Below are 20742 nucleotides of genomic sequence, written 5' to 3'. Positions count from 1 at the left end.
GAACAATGATTTAGTTATTTGTCCTTGTACGCTTTCAACTTGAACCTACAAATTTATGGGCCCCATTCTGAAACTGGTCTACACCTGCACAGAGATGTCTCTGCTGTTGAGTAAACCAATCTGACCAGCTTTTCAAGCCAACAACATTAAAAGCCATTCAGAGGACAACACATTGTGAAATCACCTTATCTTGTGAGAAATGCATTAAAAAGAAACTAGAACTACTAGAGTTGTTCTGTCAAATACAGGGGCTATTGAGCACTTGAAATGTGTCTGTTCCAAACTGAGATGTGCCTTCAGTGTAAAGTGACATTTAGAAGACAGTGTATAGAGAAAGTAAGATGTCTCATTAATTTTTATATTAATTACTAATGAAATGATAATATTTTAGATACATTGAGATAAATAAAATATATTATCAAAATTAACTTCACCTGTTTCTTTTTACTTTCTTTAAGATAGCTACTACAAAATTTTTTTTTTTTTTTTTTTTTTTTGAGACGGAGTCTCGCTCTGTCGCCCAGGCTGGAGTGCAGTGGCCGGATCTCAGCTCACTGCAAGCTCCGCCTCCGGGGTTTACGCCATTCCCCTGCCTCAGCCTCCCGAGTAGCTGGGACTACAGGCGCCCGCCACCTCACCCGGCTAATTTTTTTTTTTTTTTTGTATTTTTTTAGTAGAGACGGGGTTTCACCGTGTTAGCCAGGATGGTCTCGATCTCCTGACCTCGTGATCCACCCGTCTCGGCCTCCCAAAGTGCTGGGATTACAGGCTTGAGCCACCGTGCCCGGCCGCTACTACAAAATTTTAAATTATAAATGTCATTTGCATTATATTTCTAGCCCTGTACTAAAGGGTCTTTACAAAATATCTTGGTTTTATAATGTTGACACAGTAAAGAAGGGGGACTAAGCCATCTTTCACTCTAGACAGACAAGAATTTGGTTTATCCTGTTTGTCTGAAATTGGAGTCAATGGTCCTAATGGGTGGGATGGACCTTACGTCATTCTCCTAAAGTTGACTGGGCTCATTGAACCACAGACCAGGCAGAAAAAAAAAATAACACTTAAAGGACATTTTAAAACATAATAAAAATGGGAAGGAATATTTTCATTATTTCTAAATAAAATAGCAAAAATCCATCAATCACGTTCCTGAATATATTTCTAACACCTAAGACTATGCTTACTTAGGAAAAATAAATAGAAAAGTTGAACAATTATCTTGTAAACATAAAGAAATGTGACTCCGTCTCAAAAAAAAAAAAAAAAAAAGAAATGGATGAGCTTACATGGGTTTCAGCAGCTACATTTTCCTCTGATTTCTGCTTATTTTCCAACACCCTAAATGTTCAGAATAATAAAACAATGTGCCACTCTAAGTGGAGCAATGACAACGTAGATACCAGTGGTTCAGAAAGTGTGGTCAAAGGGCCCCTTTTGTTTCCAAGATACTTTTGGGAGGGTCACAAAGTTAAAGTTATTTTTCCAATTACACTAAAATGCCTTTTTTTTTTTTGTTCATTCTTATTCTCTCCCAAGTATGTGGTAAAGTTATCAAGAAGCCACATGGCAAGTGACATCACCACAGACTGAATACAGAGACAGATTAGAAATTCAGCTGCCTCCTAATAAGCTGAATATGCCAAACAATGCTGCTTTCTCACTAATATTTTTTGTTTGGGAAAATACAGTTATTTTTCATAAAGAAATATGTCATGAATGTTAACTTTAGTGAGTTTATTGTTGTTATTTTGAAATAAGAAACAATTTTTAACATTCTTAGTTCTAATTTCTAATATGGTAAATAATAACACATGGAAACCACATAAACAAAAGCTCTTCAAGGTTCCCAACAATCTTTAAGAGTGTAAAGGTTGAGGGGTGCAGGAAATGGAGAGATTTTGGTTAAAAGGTACAATCTTTCAGTTACAAGTTAGTAAGTTTGGGGGTTGTAACGTACAAGATGATAATTATAGTTGATAATACTATATAATATACTAGAAATTTGCTAAAAGAGTAGATGTTAAATGTTCTTGCCACATACAAAAAAAATGGTAACTATATGAGGTGATGGACATGTTAACTGACTTGATTCCAGTATCATTTCACAATGTATACATATATATCAACTCATTATATTGTACATCTTAAATTATACAATTCTATTTGTCAATCATACCCCAATAAAGTTAGGGTGGGGGGAAGAATATAATGGCATCCTTAGGCCAAAATGTTTGAGAACCAGTGGTATATACATGAATCAACCTTAAAATAGGCACCGGTGGCAAAGTGGTTTTCCATAATTCAAAATTAACTGAAAACCATGGGATTTAAAAATACTTCTGGCATTTACATTATGTAATAAAGAGGGTCCCTATCACATGCCAGTCCCCTAGCTCACAATTCTCTCTATAATATACATTTTCTCCACAGACAATCACATGACTGATAGATAACTTGTGTTTGCCAAGCATATCCCCAGGGGTGTGTCCAGAGTTACATGCAAGCCATCGGTAGCTAACTATAACTCCACCACCTTCTCAGCCACACAGGGAAGCATCTGAGTGACCTGTAGTAAGAATGGTCTTAGATTCTCTCCAATTATTTTGTTAACCATTTACAAAATAGACAGCTTAGTAATAGTAACAAATTATCTGCAATTTAGCTCATGATTAACAATTACTTTGACATCCATGCACACTAGACACAGACCACATTTTCAGTTAGTTCAAATTCACTGATTAAAAAATAAAACAGACATACTGAATCACTAATGCATTCCAGAAACTATATCTTTAAAAAGCAGATCTGCCTGGCATTTATTATAATAAATGTTTTATATATATATTAGATATATAGATATATATATATGTTATACATAATAAAATATATATCTATATATAGATATATATGTTATACATAATAAGATATATATCTATATATAGATATATAAAAATAGATATATATAATATATTTTTTAGACCCACTTTAAGTGGTATAGATGAGAAAAACTTTAATGACTTAGGTGCAATTAAATATTGCTAATATTTGATTCATTTTGCCATGTTCTTTCAAAGTAAAGAAATAACATTCAACACTTACATATCTGCCTTCCTCACCAGGATGACCGGGTAACCCATCAAAACCCTTCTCTCCCTGAAAAGACAAGAAGTCAAAATAAATAACTTGACCTCTAAATTATTTGTTTCTCAAATCTATGTGAAATAAAAATTGTTACTAATAGATACCTTTGTCTCACAGAGTTGTCATTTTATAGAGAATCTACTAAATATCAGGCACAATGTGCAGAGATGTACAGAAACAAATATTCTTGTCCAGTGTTACAGTGAAAACATGCATACCTGTTTGTCTTAATAGTCAGTATATCAAACTATTCTTATTTTCCAAAATCCCTTCTTAAGTCATTCTGTTGTAAAAATCCAAATCAAGACTAGTTTCTAGTTAAAAGCTTAAGGAAAACTGTTACTCTTAAAGAAGCTTTCAACCTTGTTTTACAAAACATCAGTAAGCAAAGGTCTTCCTGCCTATCTTATTCATGAGAAATGGTTGTTTATTTCTGTGTGACTCAACTGTCCAGTTTTGTTTTGTTTTTTACTTCTTCTTATACACCAAAACACACAAACCATTTCCTCTCAAGGAAGTTTGGCTTGCCATGTTACAGTCAGATGTGTCTATTTAGTCTAAAAGCTGGTCAATAAGACCTGGAAGGCATATTTTATTTGTGATCAACAAAGATATAAAAGTCATTATGACCATCTACTGAATTCTTGCAAAGAGAAACAGCAGAGAAGTCAAAAAATTAAAGTACTCCCATCTTTGGCCTTAGAGGCACAGGCACAAGCTGCAAAGAAACACATCAAGAAGCTTCCCAAACTCGATTTTCTGATTCTCCAATCTGTCCCTGTTAATGAATAACAACATGACAGGGAAAAATCCAATGCTAAGGCATGATTACAATTTATTTTTCAAACAGTAATTATAAACTTTATACTATTCTAAATTTAAAAGATTGATCTGCAAAACCCTGAAGAGCTCATTCCAACAACCTCATGGAAAATCTTTCAAAGAAAACATGTAAAAAGATGACACAAAGCCAGCGGGTGTAATTTAACCTTACCTGTGTGTTTGTGATTATACCCTCATCATAAAACTTCAATCCCTGTGATTATGGAACCTTGCCAGCTCTGAATATCTGAGGACCATTTCTAACGAGATATTCTCCCTTAGAAGTGTTAAGTAGTAATTTTCCTCTTGATTAACCTAGAGTTAACAGAGATGCAACTCTTTTCTCAGAATTTGATGCTGTAGAAAAGAATGTTAGATGGGAAAGAGGTATTTACTACTGTAAAGAAAGCAGATGCTGGACAAGTGAAAATATGGTAGAAAAGTGAAAACTCCTGTACAGTGGCAGAATTTGTGACATTATTTGTCAAATGACCACAAGAAGATAGCATAATATGGTGGAAATCATGTGAGACTTAAGAGTCAGGGAGACAAAGGGGCTTAACTCCCAAATGCATCTTCACAATGATGCAATTTTGGGAAAGTGATGTCACCTCTCTGAGCCTCAATTTCACACATGTAAAATAACATCTACCTGAAAGTGTTTGTTAGGGGGGTAAAATTAGAAAATGCTGTTAAGTACATAACACAGTCTGGTATGTAGTGGGTACTAAAATATCGTCTCTCTCCTTTCCCCTATTCACATCTGACAAATTCTTACCTTCCTCCCAGAACTCCCATAATCACCTCTGTACCCATCCTCTCCAAAACATTTTGCATATATATTGCAGCATGTTCTTTCCACAATTGTATCCTGAAAAACAGATCCATATCACATACTATTTTCTCATCTGTGTTAGTCTATATCACATTACACACTAAGAAGACAAAATTCTCTCAATGTTTTTAAAATTATTGTAATTAATAGAACTTAGCAAAGGATGGCGTTTTTAAAAAGTACTTACAAGTTGCTTCAGTAAGACGCTTGGGAGGGATTGCAGTGTGATGCTCAGAGGTTGCTTATATGCAAACCCTCTGCCAAATTCCAGCTCCTGGAGCTCTTCTAATTTATGGACACCTTCCAGGCCAATGATTAGGAGTCCAGAGAATCCTTCACAATTTCAACAGGTAGGAGATTACGTTCATGTCTTTTGAATGGCCTATCTTTGTCTCAGCCCTACATATTCATCCATCATTCCACCATTCCCATAGCCTTCACTTGTCTTGCCTCAAACTGCATTTTGTTACAATTAAAACTAGTTTGTGGCATGCCTTCTTGAAGAATTGGTCTGATACCTTTCAATCCCACCAGCTGAAAGTTAAGCAGAAACACAAAGGACTCCCATGGCTCTCTTATAGCCCCCATTTTGTCATTTCACAGATGGTTTTCAGCCCTCATTGTATTAAATTACTTCCTTCTAAGCCTATCCCTGAAGTTGACTCTTGGTTTACACTTAGGAATTGTGGCAGTCACTGTGACTGTTCACAAATATGTTGGCTCCCCTTCTTAAGGACACATGATAGGACTGCACTTCTTCAGTCAGGTTATCAACACTCATTGAGCCTCAATTCCTTACCTGTAAAATATTATCTATCTCATGAAAGTTAGAAGTGACCATATGGCTCACTCTAGCTAATTAAATGTGAGCAGAAGTGACATATGTTAATCCCCAGGAGAAATTTTAAGAGTAGTACACAATTTGCCCCATTTCCTTTCCCTTGCCACAGAAATTACAAAAACAGCTGTTGGGATATACCCTCCTTCAGTCTGGGTTCTTGAACAGTGAGCAGGAGGCAAAGATGAACCACTTCTTGCTACTTTAAGTCACTGAGATTTGGAGGTTGTTATTGCTGTATAATCTAGCCTATCCTAACAATGCAGGCATTAAGAGATCATCTGGATTTGTCCACAAAACAAAAATACAAATGAACAAGGGTATTTTGGAAATTCAACTAGAAATCACCTTGTTCGTCGAATTTCAAAACAAATATTGCTGTTAATAGTTTGAACAGTAAGTTCTTGGCACATACACACAAATCAGCTTTTTGCTGTGGTAAACAAGCTGCTTGAAAATTGTGTGGTTAAAAGTTGTGTACATATTCTTAATTATTCCTTAAAACTAAATTCTTTGAAATGGAATTTTTGATCTAGCATAGCATGTAAGCAAAGTTTAGTCTCTTGTTGCATACTCCCAAATCCCCTCCAGAAAACATGCAACAATTTAAACTTCCAGTGGCAATCTATGCAGTGAATTAAGATGGGAGTAAGTTGTCATAAAAAAATTCTAGCGCATGATTAACCAATGGAAAACATAATCCCCAGCAAAATACGTTGAATACACTCGACTGAAGAGGAAAAGGGGTGAAAGGAACTTGAACAATTTGCTGGTCGTTCACCCTTAGATTGCTTTAGAGCCTTTACATGGCACAAAGTGGGAATGGTGAGAGCCATAGTGTACAGTTGAACAAGTTGTGCTGTGCAAGAACACCCATCTGAGAGAGCTGATGCATGGCCAAATCCAGCCAGCATACCCCTCACCACCCAGGAGCCCAATACACTTGCATCCATGCAGTGTATTGGATGTCTTTCTCTAATTGCACAAAGATGCCATATAGACTAGCAGCAGGAACTCTTGGAGATGGAGAAGGAGGAAGAATTGAGAGCAGAGAGGGGAACTACAATGCAAAGAGCAGGGCCCAGCTTTAGACTGACTCCAGAGTTAGGAGAAAACGACATATGGACCCCAGATTGGCCTAAAAGAACAAATAGCCCCTCTCACCATTGAAGTAGGAGGTGTACGTTCAACCTTCCACCCTCAAAAGCTAGACCAGTCTGAGTCAGAAGACCCCTGGTCAGTATCAGGGACACTGTTGAAGAAGGCAGAGAGTCTCAGCCCCAAAACATCCTCTGGCCCATACGAAGAAGGAGACGGGGCATCAGCCTCATGAGCACTGAGCCCCACGCACTGGGTGAGCACACAGGAAGCTTCATAGAGTCCAGTGCCATCTGGAGAGCTGAGTGCCTCAGTTCCAGTGGGAGGAGGGAGGCCCACACTGGGCAACCCTATGCACTTACCTCTGCCGCGGAGAAACTCTGATGTTTTTTTCAGTCTCTTTAAATCATCATCCAGTCCATCTGTAAACACTAAAAGAACCTGTTGTTTATGAGAAAGGGGGTTGGCAGAGCCAGACAAGGAGGGAGGGAGAAAAAAGGAGTAGGAAGGAGGAAGGGTGGGAAAGGAAGAGAAAAGGAAGGTAGTAAGAGAGTGAGAGCAGGCAGGAAAAGGGAAGGGAGGGAAGAGGAGGGAAGGGAAGGGAGAAAGGGAAGGAGGGAGGAAGAAGGGAGGGAACAGAGGGGAAGGGGAGAAGGAATGCATAAAATGGATATTATAAATTGTACATTTATTTGAAATGCAAGAGTGAGTTTTTCTGGTTATGCCTAGACTTTCACCCTGTTCCTTTTTACTTATTCTTTTATTACACATTCATCTTTATTTTAACCTCCCCATCCCCCTGAAAAAAAAAAAGAGGATTTGAATCAGCTGAACTTATTTAAAAATACTTTCCAAAAATGCTTACAATATTTATCCTTATCAACCAAAAATACCAAAATATTAGCAGAGAGATGTGTGTGCATGTGCGGTGTATGCAGTGTGGGTGGGGGTGGAGGGGAGGGGATGTGGGGGTTGGTTATTGCTATTTTCTGTTATACTTTGTAATGTATTTTCTACAATTGAAATGTGTTTATTTGCTCATAAGAAATTTTTAATTTAAAACAGGAATAAAAAATAAAACATGGATGGTACTAGTCAAAAAATACATCCATTAGATGCATGACTAAAGGAAAAGCTAAATGTAAGTTATGAAGTTTGGGGATGTCATTTCCTAATAAACATCACATAAAAGCTTTCCATGTCTGTGGGCTTTTGTGAGTATATAGTTCAGAGACAGCAGAAGGGAGGGAGAGGCTTGAGGGGTGAGCTGTACTAAATAGCTGTCACTGAAGACAGTTCAAGATGCTGACTAGAAAAATAGCAAGCCTACTCTAAATGGTAATGAGTGACCATAAAAAGCTAAGGAGTCTTAAAACACCATCCAAGTTGTCTTGGAAATGAATTTATGTTATGGAAGAATATGAATCACTAAACTGTGGGCAGTTTGAGAGCAGGGACTTTATTCTTATATTCCTACTAGCATTATTGAGCATAGAATCTCTAGCGCTTAAAAAATATTTGTTGTTGAATGAAAACACATCTCTTGTTGGTTCTTATTGGGTAACAGTATGGTTTTCCTCTGTGTAAGATCACCAATTAAGAACAATTTAGTTGGCCTCAGTCACAAAGCCTTGTCCATTCTACCCTACTTGATGGCTCCATAGCAAGGGTTCTCAGCATTTATTACCTTTACTTTAGCAGAAGAGAGATGAATAGCATTATCTCCCAAGGACTGCAAAAAGTTCACATCCATATTGTTATTCTTGGCAGCCTGATGAACCAAGAATTTCTGGATGATCTCATCATTGTATTTTTCAAAGCCTGAGTCAAAGATAAGTTTGCCATTTGAGCCAGGAACCAAGTAGCGGAATCTTGGGTTGATCTGATCAGGAATGCCACAGCTGATGTTAGAAAGCAAAGCCAACTGTCGCATCAGCTCTGGCAGTAACCGTTGAAGCTTCTGCTGAACTTGCTTTGAATGAGTTGAGATATCAATTCCTACAGACAAATCCAGGTTGCATCCTTTGAAGGTGAAGAAAATAAAATTAGTCATCTGCAGGTGCATAACTGAGCCCAGAAGATATCAGCCAATCTAGCCCTAAAAGACAAACCTGCCAACCCACAGTAGTATAAGCTAAATAGTGGTCGTTTCAGTTTTGGGATTGTTTGTTACACAGCAAAAGCTAACTGATACAATACATACTGTTACATAGTTTTATGCCTCTGCAGATCCTATTCCCTTTGCCTAAAGTGTCTTTTCCCATCTTCCCACCCCAATCTCGTCCTTCAAGTAGTAGTTCAAGTGCCTGCCCCACCCCACTCCCCAAGCACTCTCTGGTTCTTGTCCCCACCTCCTCATGCTAAGTTATTAAATGCCCCTGCATGTCCATTGTTACTTTACTTGACCTTCTTCACTACTAAACAAGGATTCCTTGATAGTAAGGACTATGCCATCTAATTTTCCAATTGTCCAATACAGATGTTCATTAAATGTTTGATAAATCAATGAAGAAAAGCAATGAAGAAAAATCAAAAAAGAAAATATAAACGAGCCTTGAGTCTCTTTCAACAATAACTGGAATTATTTCCTTCTTCCCTGAAAGTGTTTTTCCTCATTCACCACCCATGCCTATACCTTGTTTCAGCAGCATGGGAGCACATTAGAAAATGTCAGGAAAAAAATCACTCCCAATTTTCTGTATCTTATGTCTAAAAATATTTAAGCCCTCTTGGGAAGGTTTTCTCTAGAATTTGAAGGCTCATTAATATTTCAGGCTGTACCTATACACTTACCAGTATATAATAAAATTATGCACAAAATTCCACTAAAGATCAAAAGTTGATGGTCAGAGACGCATCTGAGTTAGAATCTGGTTGGATGAATTAAAATGTAACAATCATAAAAGGGCACCTATTAATTACTTCTGCACAACAAGTATAACTTAGGACTGTCCAAGGCAATCCAGGACATTCAAACATTTTCTCCTTAGACCATCACACACTACATTATATGATGATGTAAGGATCTGTGTCTGTAACAGAATCTGTATACCTGTATCGGAATCTGCAAGAACAGAACTGCAGATGGGGAGGAACAATTTGAGGAAAAATAAATATGTAGTAGACCATTCACCATGGACACTAGCTTAAAGTTTCCCAAAAACCTGAGATCAGAGCTGAGCCATGAGCATTCCATCCCCTAAATGTCATACTCCACGCTAGCTGGTAAGATATATTTCTGTAATTGCCAAGACAGAAAATGCCTTCCTCTCCTCATTTCACATAAAATATCTTGGTTTGGTTTGGTTTTTTAAATATGTAATTCAAATTTATAAAAATGAGCTTTCACAGATGTAAATCCCATTTCTATATTGGACCTAATTTCAGAAAAAAAGGAATTTCCTTTTTGTAGTATGGCATATTATTCCAACATTTCTAATTCACATTTTCACCAGGAACATTTCCAGCTGGCTCTGTTCTGTAATTGACAAATGCAAGAAGCAATTTCCCTCCCTTTTAATGGAGAGGATTAAATCTTGCCAGGTAATCTCTAAGGTCTTTTTCAGGTTTATGATTTTAGAATTCTATCATTAATTAGAGTCTAGCCCTTATAAAAGTATCTAGCTAATTTCATCAAAAAAGTTAAAGACAAAGTTGAAGATAAACACAAATCCTAACTTACTATATGGGGCAAAATAAGCTGAAAAAAGAAGCTAAATCCTATATCTCTTCTCCCCAGTGTAATAGCTACCCACATATAAACAAAAAATAGGACTTTGATGACTAAAAAAATCTGAACTACTTAATGTAGGACATACCATAATTCATGCTTCTTTTAAAAATAATTGTCTATGTGCATTCTTTTCAAATGATTTTCAAATTTGGCTAGACTACTGCAAAGTAGTTATATTTTTTAGTCAATATAAGCAAAGATATTAATTTAATGTCCTAGAAAATTGGACTTCAAAGATTTGGTGGAATGCAGGGTTCTCATCTTAGTCCTCCAAAATTGAGTCTCTGTTTCCAAAATAAGACCTGGCCCAGGCCAGTCACAGGGGCTCAAACCTGTAATCCCAACACTTTGGGAGGACAAAGACGATGGTTTGTTTGAGTCTAGGAGTTCAACCAGCCTGGATAACACTGGGAGACTCTGTCTCTACATAAAATTAAAAGAAAAAATGAGCCGATGTCCACTCGCCTGTGGTCCCAGCTAGAGGTGAGAGGATCACTTGAGCCTGGGAGGTTGAGGCTGCAGTGAACTGGAATCATACCACTGCACTCCAGTCAGAGTGAAATCCTGTCTTAAAATTCAAAAACAAAACAAAACAAACCAACAAAAATCTTGGCCCAAGTATGGCCCTAGTTTCTCATAGAGAAGCTTCATAGGCATACATAATGCTTAGTGGTCGGACTTTTGACACCAAACTGCTGGGGAATTCAAACCCTGCCTCTATTATTTCCTGTCTATGTTTCTTAATCTCTCCCTGCTTGTATTTTCTTAATCTGAAATTGAGTATCATAATGATAGCGCCTGCTTCACATGGGTTTGATGTGCATGTTAGATGAATGTATACCATCTAACACATTAGAAATAGTGCTTTGCATTCAATCTTCAGTTAAAAAAAAAAGGAAAAAGATAGTGCTACATACATAATGGAAAAAAACAAGTAAGAATCTTAATTGTGCCCCACCTGGAGCCTGCCCTTTAGTGTGCCAGTTAGATGGAATAAAATGTGTCCTTTGCCGGGCGCGGTGGCTCACGCCTGTAATCCCAGCACTTTGGGAGGCCGAGGCGGGCGGATCACAAGGTCAGAAGATCGAGACCACGGTGAAACCCCGCCTCTACTAAAAATACAAAAAATTAGCCGGGCGAATGGCGTGAACCCGGGAGGCGGAGCTTGCAGTGAGCCGAGATCGCGCCACCGCACTCCAGCCTTGGCAACAGAGCGAGACTCCGTCTCAAAAAAAAAAAATGTGCCCTTCTTACTTAAGTTTTCTATTACTTGTAGGCAAAAGCATCCCACCTGATAAGAGGATTTTTCTTAAAATACTGCTTGTTATCTCAGACTTGTGAGAAATCAAGTAAAATAAAGGATGAGAAAGTGCTCTGTAAATGTCAAAAGTCCATATTCTGCCTCCCAGCCGAAGGCTGAAGGTGGCAGGACCTCATCCAGAGGCACACAGTTAAGTAAGAACATAGAGGTGAACAGCCTCTTCTTTTCAGCCTAAAACTACCACAAAAAAAAATCTAGATCCAATTAAATGCACATCTATTTAGGGACATAACAACAAAATGATTTCCTTGTACACATGTTCACTTGAAGGAATTTCGGGCTTTATGGGTTCCATTATATATTTCCATACTTTGCTATATTATACAAAGTTATACCATTCTATCACATCCTGTGCTATCCTGTACTATACCATACCATACATATTGTATTTCACTATACTATGCTTTATTGTGCTTCATTGTACCATACCATACCATACTATACTATACTATACTATACTATACTATACTATACTACTACTCAAAGTATGATGAGGACCTGCAAAATCTGCATCACCTGGGAGCTTGTTAGAAATGCAGAATGCTGGGGGGGGGGGGCGGAGCAAGATGGCCGAATGGGAACAGCTCCAGTCTCCAACTCCCAGCGCGAGCGACACAGAAGACCGGTGATTTCTGCATTTTCAACTGAGGTACTGGGGTCATCTCACTAGGGAGTGCCGGACAATCGGTGCTGGTCAGCTGCTGCAGCCTGACCAGCGAGAGCTGAAGCAGGGCGAGGCATCGCCTCACCTGGAAGCGCAAGGGGGAAGGGGATCCGTTTTCCTAGCCAGGGGAACTGAGACACACAACACCTGGAAAATCGGGTAACTCCCACCCCAATACTGCACTGTAAGCATACAGGCACACCAGGAGAATATATCCCAATCCTGGCCGGGAGGGTCCCACGCCCACGAAGCCTCCCTCACTGCTAACACAGCAGTCTGCCTCGATCTATCCGCAAGGCAGCAGCGAGGCTGGGGGAGGGGCGCCCGCCATTGCTGAGGCTTAAGTAGGTAAACAAAGCCGCTGGGAAGCTCGAACTGGGTGGAGCTCACAGCAGCTCAAGGAAGCCTGCCTGTCTCTGTAGTCTCCACCTCTGGGGACAGCGCACAGCTGAAGACCAACAGGGGAAGTAGCCGGAGCCGGTGCAGACGCGAACGACTCTGTCTGACAGCTTTGGGGAGAGCCGTGGATCTCCCAACGCGGAGGTTGAGATCTGAGAACGGACAGACTGCCTGCTCAGGTGTGTCTCTGACCCCTGAGTAGCCTAGCTGGGAGAAATCCCCCACTAGGGGCAGTCTGACACCCCACACCTCACAGGGTGGAGTACACCCCTGAGAGGAAACTTCCAAAGGAAGAATCAGACAGGTACACTCGCTGTTCAGCAATATTCTATCTTCGGCAACCTCTGCTGCTGATACCCAGGCAAACAGGGTCTGAAGTGGACCTCAAGCAATCTCCAACAGACCAACAGACAGTCCTTCTGACTGTCAGAAGGAAAACTATCAAACAGGAAGGACACCTATACCAAAACCCCATCAGTACGTCACCACCATCAAAGACCAGAGACAGATAAAACCACAAAGATGGGGAAGAAGCAGGGCAGAAAAGCTGGAAATTCAAAAAATAAGAGCGCATCTCCCCCTGCAAAGGAGCGCAGCCCATCGCCAGCAACGGATCAAAGCTGGTCAGAGAATGACTTGGACGAGAGGAGAGAAGAAGGCTTCAGTCCATCAAACTTATCAGAGCTAAAGGAGGAATTACGTACCCAGCGCAAAGAAACTAAAAATCTTGAAAAAAGAGTGGAAGAATTGACAGCTAGACTAATTAATGCAGAGAAGATCATAAACGAAATGACAGAGATGAAAACCATGACACGAGAAATACGTGACAAATGCACAAGCTTCAGTAACCGACTCGATCAACTGGAAGAAAGAGTATCAGCGATTGAAGATCAAATGAATGAAATGAAGCGAGAAGAGAAACCAAAAGAAAAAAGAAGAAAAAGAAATGAGCAAAGCCTGCAAGAAGTATGGGATTACGTAAAAAGACCAAATCTACGTCTGATTGGGGTGCCTGAAAGTGAGGGGGAAAATGGAACCAAGTTGGAAAACACTCTTCAGGATATCATCCAGGAGAACTTCCCCAACCTAGTAGGGCAGAACAACATTCAAATTCAGGAAATACAGAGAACGCCACAAAGATACTCCTCCAGAAGAGCAACTCCAAGACACATAATTGCCAGATTCACCAAAGTTGAAATGAAGGAAAAAATCTTAAGGGCAGCCAGAGAGAAAGGTCGGGTAACCCACAAAGGGAAGCCCATCAGACTAACAGCAGATCTCTCGGCAGAAACTCTACAAGCCAGAAGAGAGTGGGGGCCAATATTCAACGTTCTTAAAGAAAAGAATTTTAAACCCAGAATTTCATATCCAGCCAAACTAAGTTTCATAAGTGAAGGAGAAATAAAATCCTTTACAGATAAGCAAATGCTTAGAGATTTTGTCACCACCAGGCCTGCCTTACAAGAGACCCTGAAGGAAGCCCTAAACATGGAAAGGAACAACCGGTACCAGCCATCACAAAAACATGCCAAAATGTAAAGACCATCGAGGCTAGGAAGAAACTGCATCGACTAACGAGCAAAATAACCAGTTAATATCATAATGGCAGGATCAAGTTCACACATAACAATATTAACCTTAAATGTTAATGGACTAAATGCTCCAATTAAAAGACACAGACTGGCAAACTGGATAAAGAGTCAAGACCCATCAGTCTGCTGTATTCAGGAGACCCATCTCACATGCAGAGACATACATAGGCTCAAAATAAAGGGATGGAGGAAGATCTACCAAGCAAATGGAGAACAAAAAAAAGCAGGGGTTGCAATCCTTGTCTCTGATAAAACAGACTTTAAACCATCAAAGATCAAAAGAGACAAAGAAGGCCATTACATAATGGTAAAGGGATCAATTCAACAGGAAGAGCTAACTCTCCTAAATATATATGCACCCAATACAGGAGCACCCAGATTCATAAAGCAAGTCCTTAGAGACTTACAAAGAGACTTAGACTCCCATACAATAATAATGGGAGACTTCAACACTCCGCTGTCAACATTAGACAGATCAACGAGACAGAAAGTTAACAAGGATATCCAGGAATTGAACTCATCTCTGCACCAAGCGGACCTAATAGACATCTATAGAACTCTCCACCCCAAATCAACAGAATATACATTCTTCTCAGCACCACATCGCACTTATTCCAAAATTGACAACATAATTGGAAGTAAAGCACTCCTCAGCAAATGTAAAAGAACAGAAATTATAACAAACTGTCTCTCAGACCACAGTGCAATCAAACTAGAACTCAGGACTAAGAAACTCAATCAAAACCACTCAACTACATGGAAACTGAACAACCTGCTCCTGAATGACTACTGGGTACATAACGAAATGAAAGCGGAAATAAAGATGTTCTTTGAAACCAATGAGAACAAAGATACAACATACCAGAATCTCTGGGACACATTTAAAGCAGTGTGTAGAGGGAAATTTATAGCACTAAATGCCCACAAGAGAAAGCAGGAAAGATCTAAAATTGACACTCTAACATCACAATTAAAAGAACTAGAGAGGCAAGAGCAAACACATTCAAAAGCTAGCAGAAGGCAAGAAATAACTAAGATCAGAGCCGAACTGAAGGAGATAGAGACACAAAAAACCCTCCAAAAAATCAATGAATCCAGGAGTTGGTTTTTTGAAAAGATCAACAAAATTGACAGACCGCTAGCAAGGCTAATAAAGAAGAAAAGAGAGAGGAATCAAATAGATGCAATAAAAAATGATAAAGGGGATATCACCACTGACCCCACAGAAATACAAACTACCATCAGAGAATACTATAAACGCCTCTACGCAAATCAACTAGAAAATCTAGAAGAAATGGATAAATTCCTGGACACTTACACTCTCCCAAGGCTAAACCAGGAAGAAGTTGAATCCCTGAATAGACCAATAGCAGGCTCTGAAATTGAGGCAACAATTAATAGCCTACCCACCAAAAAAAGTCCAGGACCAGATGGATTCACAGCTGAATTCTACCAGAGGTACAAGGAGGAGCTGGTACCATTCCTTCTGAAACTATTCCAATCAATAGAAAAAGAGGGAATCCTCCCTAACTCATTTTATGAGGCCAACATCATCCTGATACCAAAGCCTGGCAGAGACACATCAAAAAAAGAGAATTTTAGACCAATATCCCTGATGAACATTGATGCAAAAATTCTCAATAAAATACTGGCAAACCGGATTCAGCAGCACATCAAAAAGCTTATCCACCATGATCAAGTGGGCTTCATCCCTGGGATGCAAGGCTGGTTCAACATTCGCAAATCAATAAACGTAATCCAGCATATAAACAGAACCAAAGACAAGAACCACATGATTGTCTCAATAGATGCAGAAAAGGCTTTTGACAAAATTCAACAGCCCTTCATGCTAAAAACGCTCAATAAATTCGGTATTGATGGAACGTACCTCAAAATAATAAGAGCTATTTACGACAAACCCACAGCTAATATCATACTGAATGGGCAAAAACTGGAAAAATTCCCTTTGAAAACTGGCACAAGACAGGGATGCCCTCTCTCACCACTCCTATTCAACATAGTGTTGGAAGTTCTGGCTAGGGCAATCAGGCAAGAGAAAGAAATCAAGGGTATCCAGTTAGGAAAAGAAGAAGTCAAATTGTCCCTGTTTGCAGATGACATGATTGTATATTTAGAAAACCCCATCGTCTCAGCCCAAAATCTCCTTAAGCTAATAAGCAACTTCAGCAAAGTCTCAGGATACAAAATTAATGTGCAAAAATCACAAGCATTCTTATACACCAGTAACAGACAAGCAGAGAGCCAAATCAGGAATGAACTTCCATTCACAATTGCTTCAAAGAGAATAAAATACCTAGGAATCCAGCTTACAAGGGATGTAAAGGACCTCTTCAAGGAGAACTACAAACCACTGCTCAGTGAAATAAAAGAGGACACAAACAAATGGAAGAACATACCATGCTCGTGGATAGGAAGAATCAATATCGTGAAAATGGCCATACTCCCCAAGGTTATTTATAGATTCAATGCCATCCCCATCAAGCTACCAATGAGTTTCTTCACAGAATTGGAAAAAACTCCTTTAAAGTTCATATGGAACCAAAAAAGGGCCCGCATTGCCAAGACAATCCTAAGTCAAAAGGACAAAGCTGGAGGCGTCACGCTACCTGACTTCAAACTATACTACAAGGCTACAGTAACCAAAACAGCATGGTACTGGTACCAAAACAGAGATATAGATCAATGGAACAGAACAGAGTCCTCAGAAATAATACCACACATCTACAGCCATCTGATCTTTGACAAACCTGAGAGAAACAAGAAATGGGGAAAGGATTCCCTATTTAATAAATGGTGCTGGGAAAATTGGCTAGCCATAAGTAGAAAGCTGAAACTGGATCCTTTCCTTACCCCTTATACGAAGATTAATTCAAGATGGATTAGAGACTTAAATGTTAGACCTAATACCATAAAAACCCTAGAAGAAAATCTAGGTAGTACCATTCAGGACATAGGCATGGGCAAGGACTTCATGTCTAAAACACCAAAAGCAACGGCAGCAAAAGCCAAAATTGACAAATGGGATCTAATTAAACTAAAGAGCTTTTGCACAGCAAAAGAAACTACCATCAGAGTGAACAGGCAACCTACAGAATGGGAGAAAATTTTTGCAACCTACTCATCTGACAAAGGGCTAATATCCAGAATCTACAAAGAACTCAAACAAATATACGAGAAAAAAACAAACAACCCCATCAAAAAGTGGGGAAAGGATATGAACAGACATTTCTCAAAAGAAGATATTCATACAGCCAACAGACACATGAAAAAATGCTCATCATCACTCGCCATCAGAGAAATGCAAATCAAAACCACAATGAGATACCATCTCACACCAGTTAGAATGGCAATCATTAAGAAGTCAGGAAACAACAGGTGTTGGAGAGGATGTGGAGAAATAGGAACACTTTTACACTGTTGGTGGGATTGTAAACTAGTTCAACCATTATGGAAAACAGTATGGCAATTCCTCAAGGATCTAGAACTAGATGTACCATATGACCCAGCCATCCCACTACTGGGTATATACCCAAAGGATTATAAATTATTCTACTACAAAGACACATGTACACGTATGTTTATTGCGGCACTATTCACAATAGCAAAGACTTGGAATCAACCCAAATGTCCATCTGTGACAGACTGGATTAAGAAAATGTGGCACATATACACCATGGAATACTATGCAGCCATAAAAAAGGATGAGTTTGCGTCCTTTGTAGGGACATGGATGCAGCTGGAAACCATCATTCTTAGCAAACTATCACAAGAACAGAAAACCAAACACCGCATGTTCTCACTCATAGGTGGGAACTGAACAATGAGATCACTTGGACTCGGGAAGGGGAACATCACACACTGGGGTCTATCGTGGGGAGGGGGGAGGGGGGAGGAGGGAGGGATTGCATTGGGGAGTTATACATGATGTAGATGATGAATTGATGGGTGCTGACGAGTTGATGGGTGCAGCACACCAACATGGCATAGGTATACATATGTAACAAACCTGCACGTTATGCACATGTACCCTAGAACTTAAAGTATAATAAAAAAAAAAAAAAAAAAAAAAAAAAAAAAAAAAAAAAAAGGTCAGGAAACAACAGGTGTTGGAGAGGATGTGGAGAAATAGGAACATTTTTACACTGTTGGTGGGATTGTAAACTAGTTCAACCATTATGGAAAACAGTATGGCAATTCCTCAAGGATCTAGAACTAGATGTACCATATGACCCAGCCATCCCACTACTGGGTATATACCCAAAGGATTACAAATTATTCTACTACAAAGACACATGTACACGTATGTTTATTGCGGCACTATTCACAATAGCAAAGACTTGGAATCAACCCAAATGTCCATCTGTGACAGACTGGATTAAGAAAATGTGGCACATATACACCATGGAATACTATGCAGCCATAAAAAAGGATGAGTTTGCGTCCTTTGTAGGGACATGGATGCAGCTGGAAACCATCATTCTTAGCAAACTATCACAAGAACAGAAAACCAAACACCGCATGTTCTCACTCATAGGTGGGAACTGAACAATGAGATCACTTGGACTCGGGAAGGGGAACATCACGCACTGGGGCCTATCATGGGGAGGGGGGAGGGGGGAGGAGGGAGGGCTTGCATTGGGGAGTTATACAAGATATAAATGATGAATTGATGGGTGCTGACGAGTTGATGGGTGCAGCACACCAACATGGCATAAGTATACATATGTAACAAACCTGCACGTTATGCACATGTACCCTATAACTTAAAGTATAATAAAAAATAAAAAAAATAAAAAAAAAAAAAAAGAAATGCAGAATGCTGATCTGCTGAATTCAGAATCTGCATTTTAACAAGATCCCTAGATGATTCAAATGTGTGTTTAAGTTTGGGATGCCTTCAATCACCTACTGAAAGGCAAGTCTTGGGGAAGAAAAGCAGACCCAGACTATCAAAAGGAACAACCCCTGTCTTTGCGCTTTGCAGCTTTGGATAAAAACTTGAGGAGATGGAACGGGATTAAGGATGACCTTGGTCATATGGAAGAAGATTGGCAACAAAGTAGACAGACCCCTGTACAGAGCCTCATAGAAAAGACACTGTATTCTGTTTCATAAGAGAGACTGTCTAACTGACATTATTCTCTGCTTCTATTTCCCTCTTGACATGGCCAAACCTTCAGCACATTGTGTTTACACATTACAATCTGATTTTGCCTATGCTATAAGGTACAAAAGGAGGAGTTATGAGGACTTCCTAGAGACAGAGTTCTAAGAAGCTTCAGGCCTTCAGAAGCCAAAGTGATGACAACCATGGGAATGATTAAAAGAATCCCCAGGGGAAGGTGAACAACAGCGTCAGGAACTCAGGCCCTACAGGGTGATCTCCTGCTCCCCTCCTTGCCTAGTTAGAAGGATCATAGTTTTACTTTATTAAGAGAATCGATAGCATCTCTAACACCTACAATGAGCTTGTGGATCAAAGAGCATTTCTCTGTCACTCACCTTGTGGATCACAGACCTTAGAAAGAATTTCCTTCTCCAGGTTCTGCAGGGCCTCAAAATTTACATCATGGTACACTTTGTCCTCGTCATTAGTGATCTCCAAAAGCTGTGATTTTTTGGCTTCTCCCACCCCAATGGCAAAAATAATTATGTTTTTGTCCCTGAGGGTTTTCGCTGGTATGATTACATTATCTTGGGCGACCCCATCGGTGATCACAATCAAATATTGTTGAACACTGGGTCTCCCTCCTTTTGAACTGTCAAAAAAAGGCAGAGTGAAATTCAGAGCTTTCCCAGTGCGAGTGCCATCCCTCATCTGCTGAACATCAAAGATGGCACTGTAAATGTCCACCTTTGAGGAGTATTGGTTGAGCCTGAATTCTTCCTTGGGGATTGAGCTGAACTGCAAAAGGCCAATTTGAATTCCATCAGTACCAATATTAGATTGGTTCACCATGCTCGCCACAAATCTTTTCATCTTTTCAAAGTCTTCTGAGGAGATAGATTCTGAACCATCTATCAGGAAGATAATGTCAGCTTTAGTAGTCTTACAGGCTGGGGAAAAAGGAAACAGAACAGAGCATTCATTAGGAATCTGAAGAAAAAAAAAAGAATGTGAAGCCAATTAGTTACAAGTCCCCAGGGACAGTCTGGAATGGCATATACACAACATGAAAATATTTTAGAAGGGAGTGGAAGAGGAGTTCAATGAAACAAATATTCTGCAACCCAGCAAAGTTGCTCTGCAATTCAGAGTAGTCTCAAAATAAGAC

The 20742-nt window shown here is 39.4% G+C and overlaps 1 protein-coding gene across 4 annotated transcripts in view; it reads right to left on the bottom strand.

The window, feature by feature from the left end:
- LOC104656442 (collagen alpha-4(VI) chain-like) overlaps positions 1-20742 on the bottom strand; it is a 105879-nt gene that overhangs the window by 62434 nt on the left and 22703 nt on the right. For all 4 annotated transcript variants that reach the window (XM_010356043.2, XM_010356045.2, XM_010356046.2 and 1 more), the window contains exons 8-13: positions 19970-20524; positions 8425-8759; positions 7100-7178; positions 4989-5134; positions 4745-4837; positions 3103-3156 (exon numbers count right to left, since the gene is read on the bottom strand). In XM_010356043.2, coding sequence (XP_010354345.2) covers positions 3103-3156; positions 4745-4837; positions 4989-5134; positions 7100-7178; positions 8425-8759; positions 19970-20524 — 1262 coding nt within the window. The remainder of the gene's footprint in view (positions 1-3102; positions 3157-4744; positions 4838-4988; positions 5135-7099; positions 7179-8424; positions 8760-19969; positions 20525-20742) is intronic.

The sequence above is a fragment of the Rhinopithecus roxellana genome, chromosome 1 (assembly GCF_007565055.1).
Source record: "Rhinopithecus roxellana isolate Shanxi Qingling chromosome 1, ASM756505v1, whole genome shotgun sequence".
In the NCBI taxonomy this organism is placed as follows: Eukaryota; Metazoa; Chordata; class Mammalia; order Primates; family Cercopithecidae; genus Rhinopithecus; species Rhinopithecus roxellana.
The sequence above is the reverse complement of the archived record's forward strand: the minus strand, read 5'-3'. Positions and strand labels throughout refer to the sequence as shown.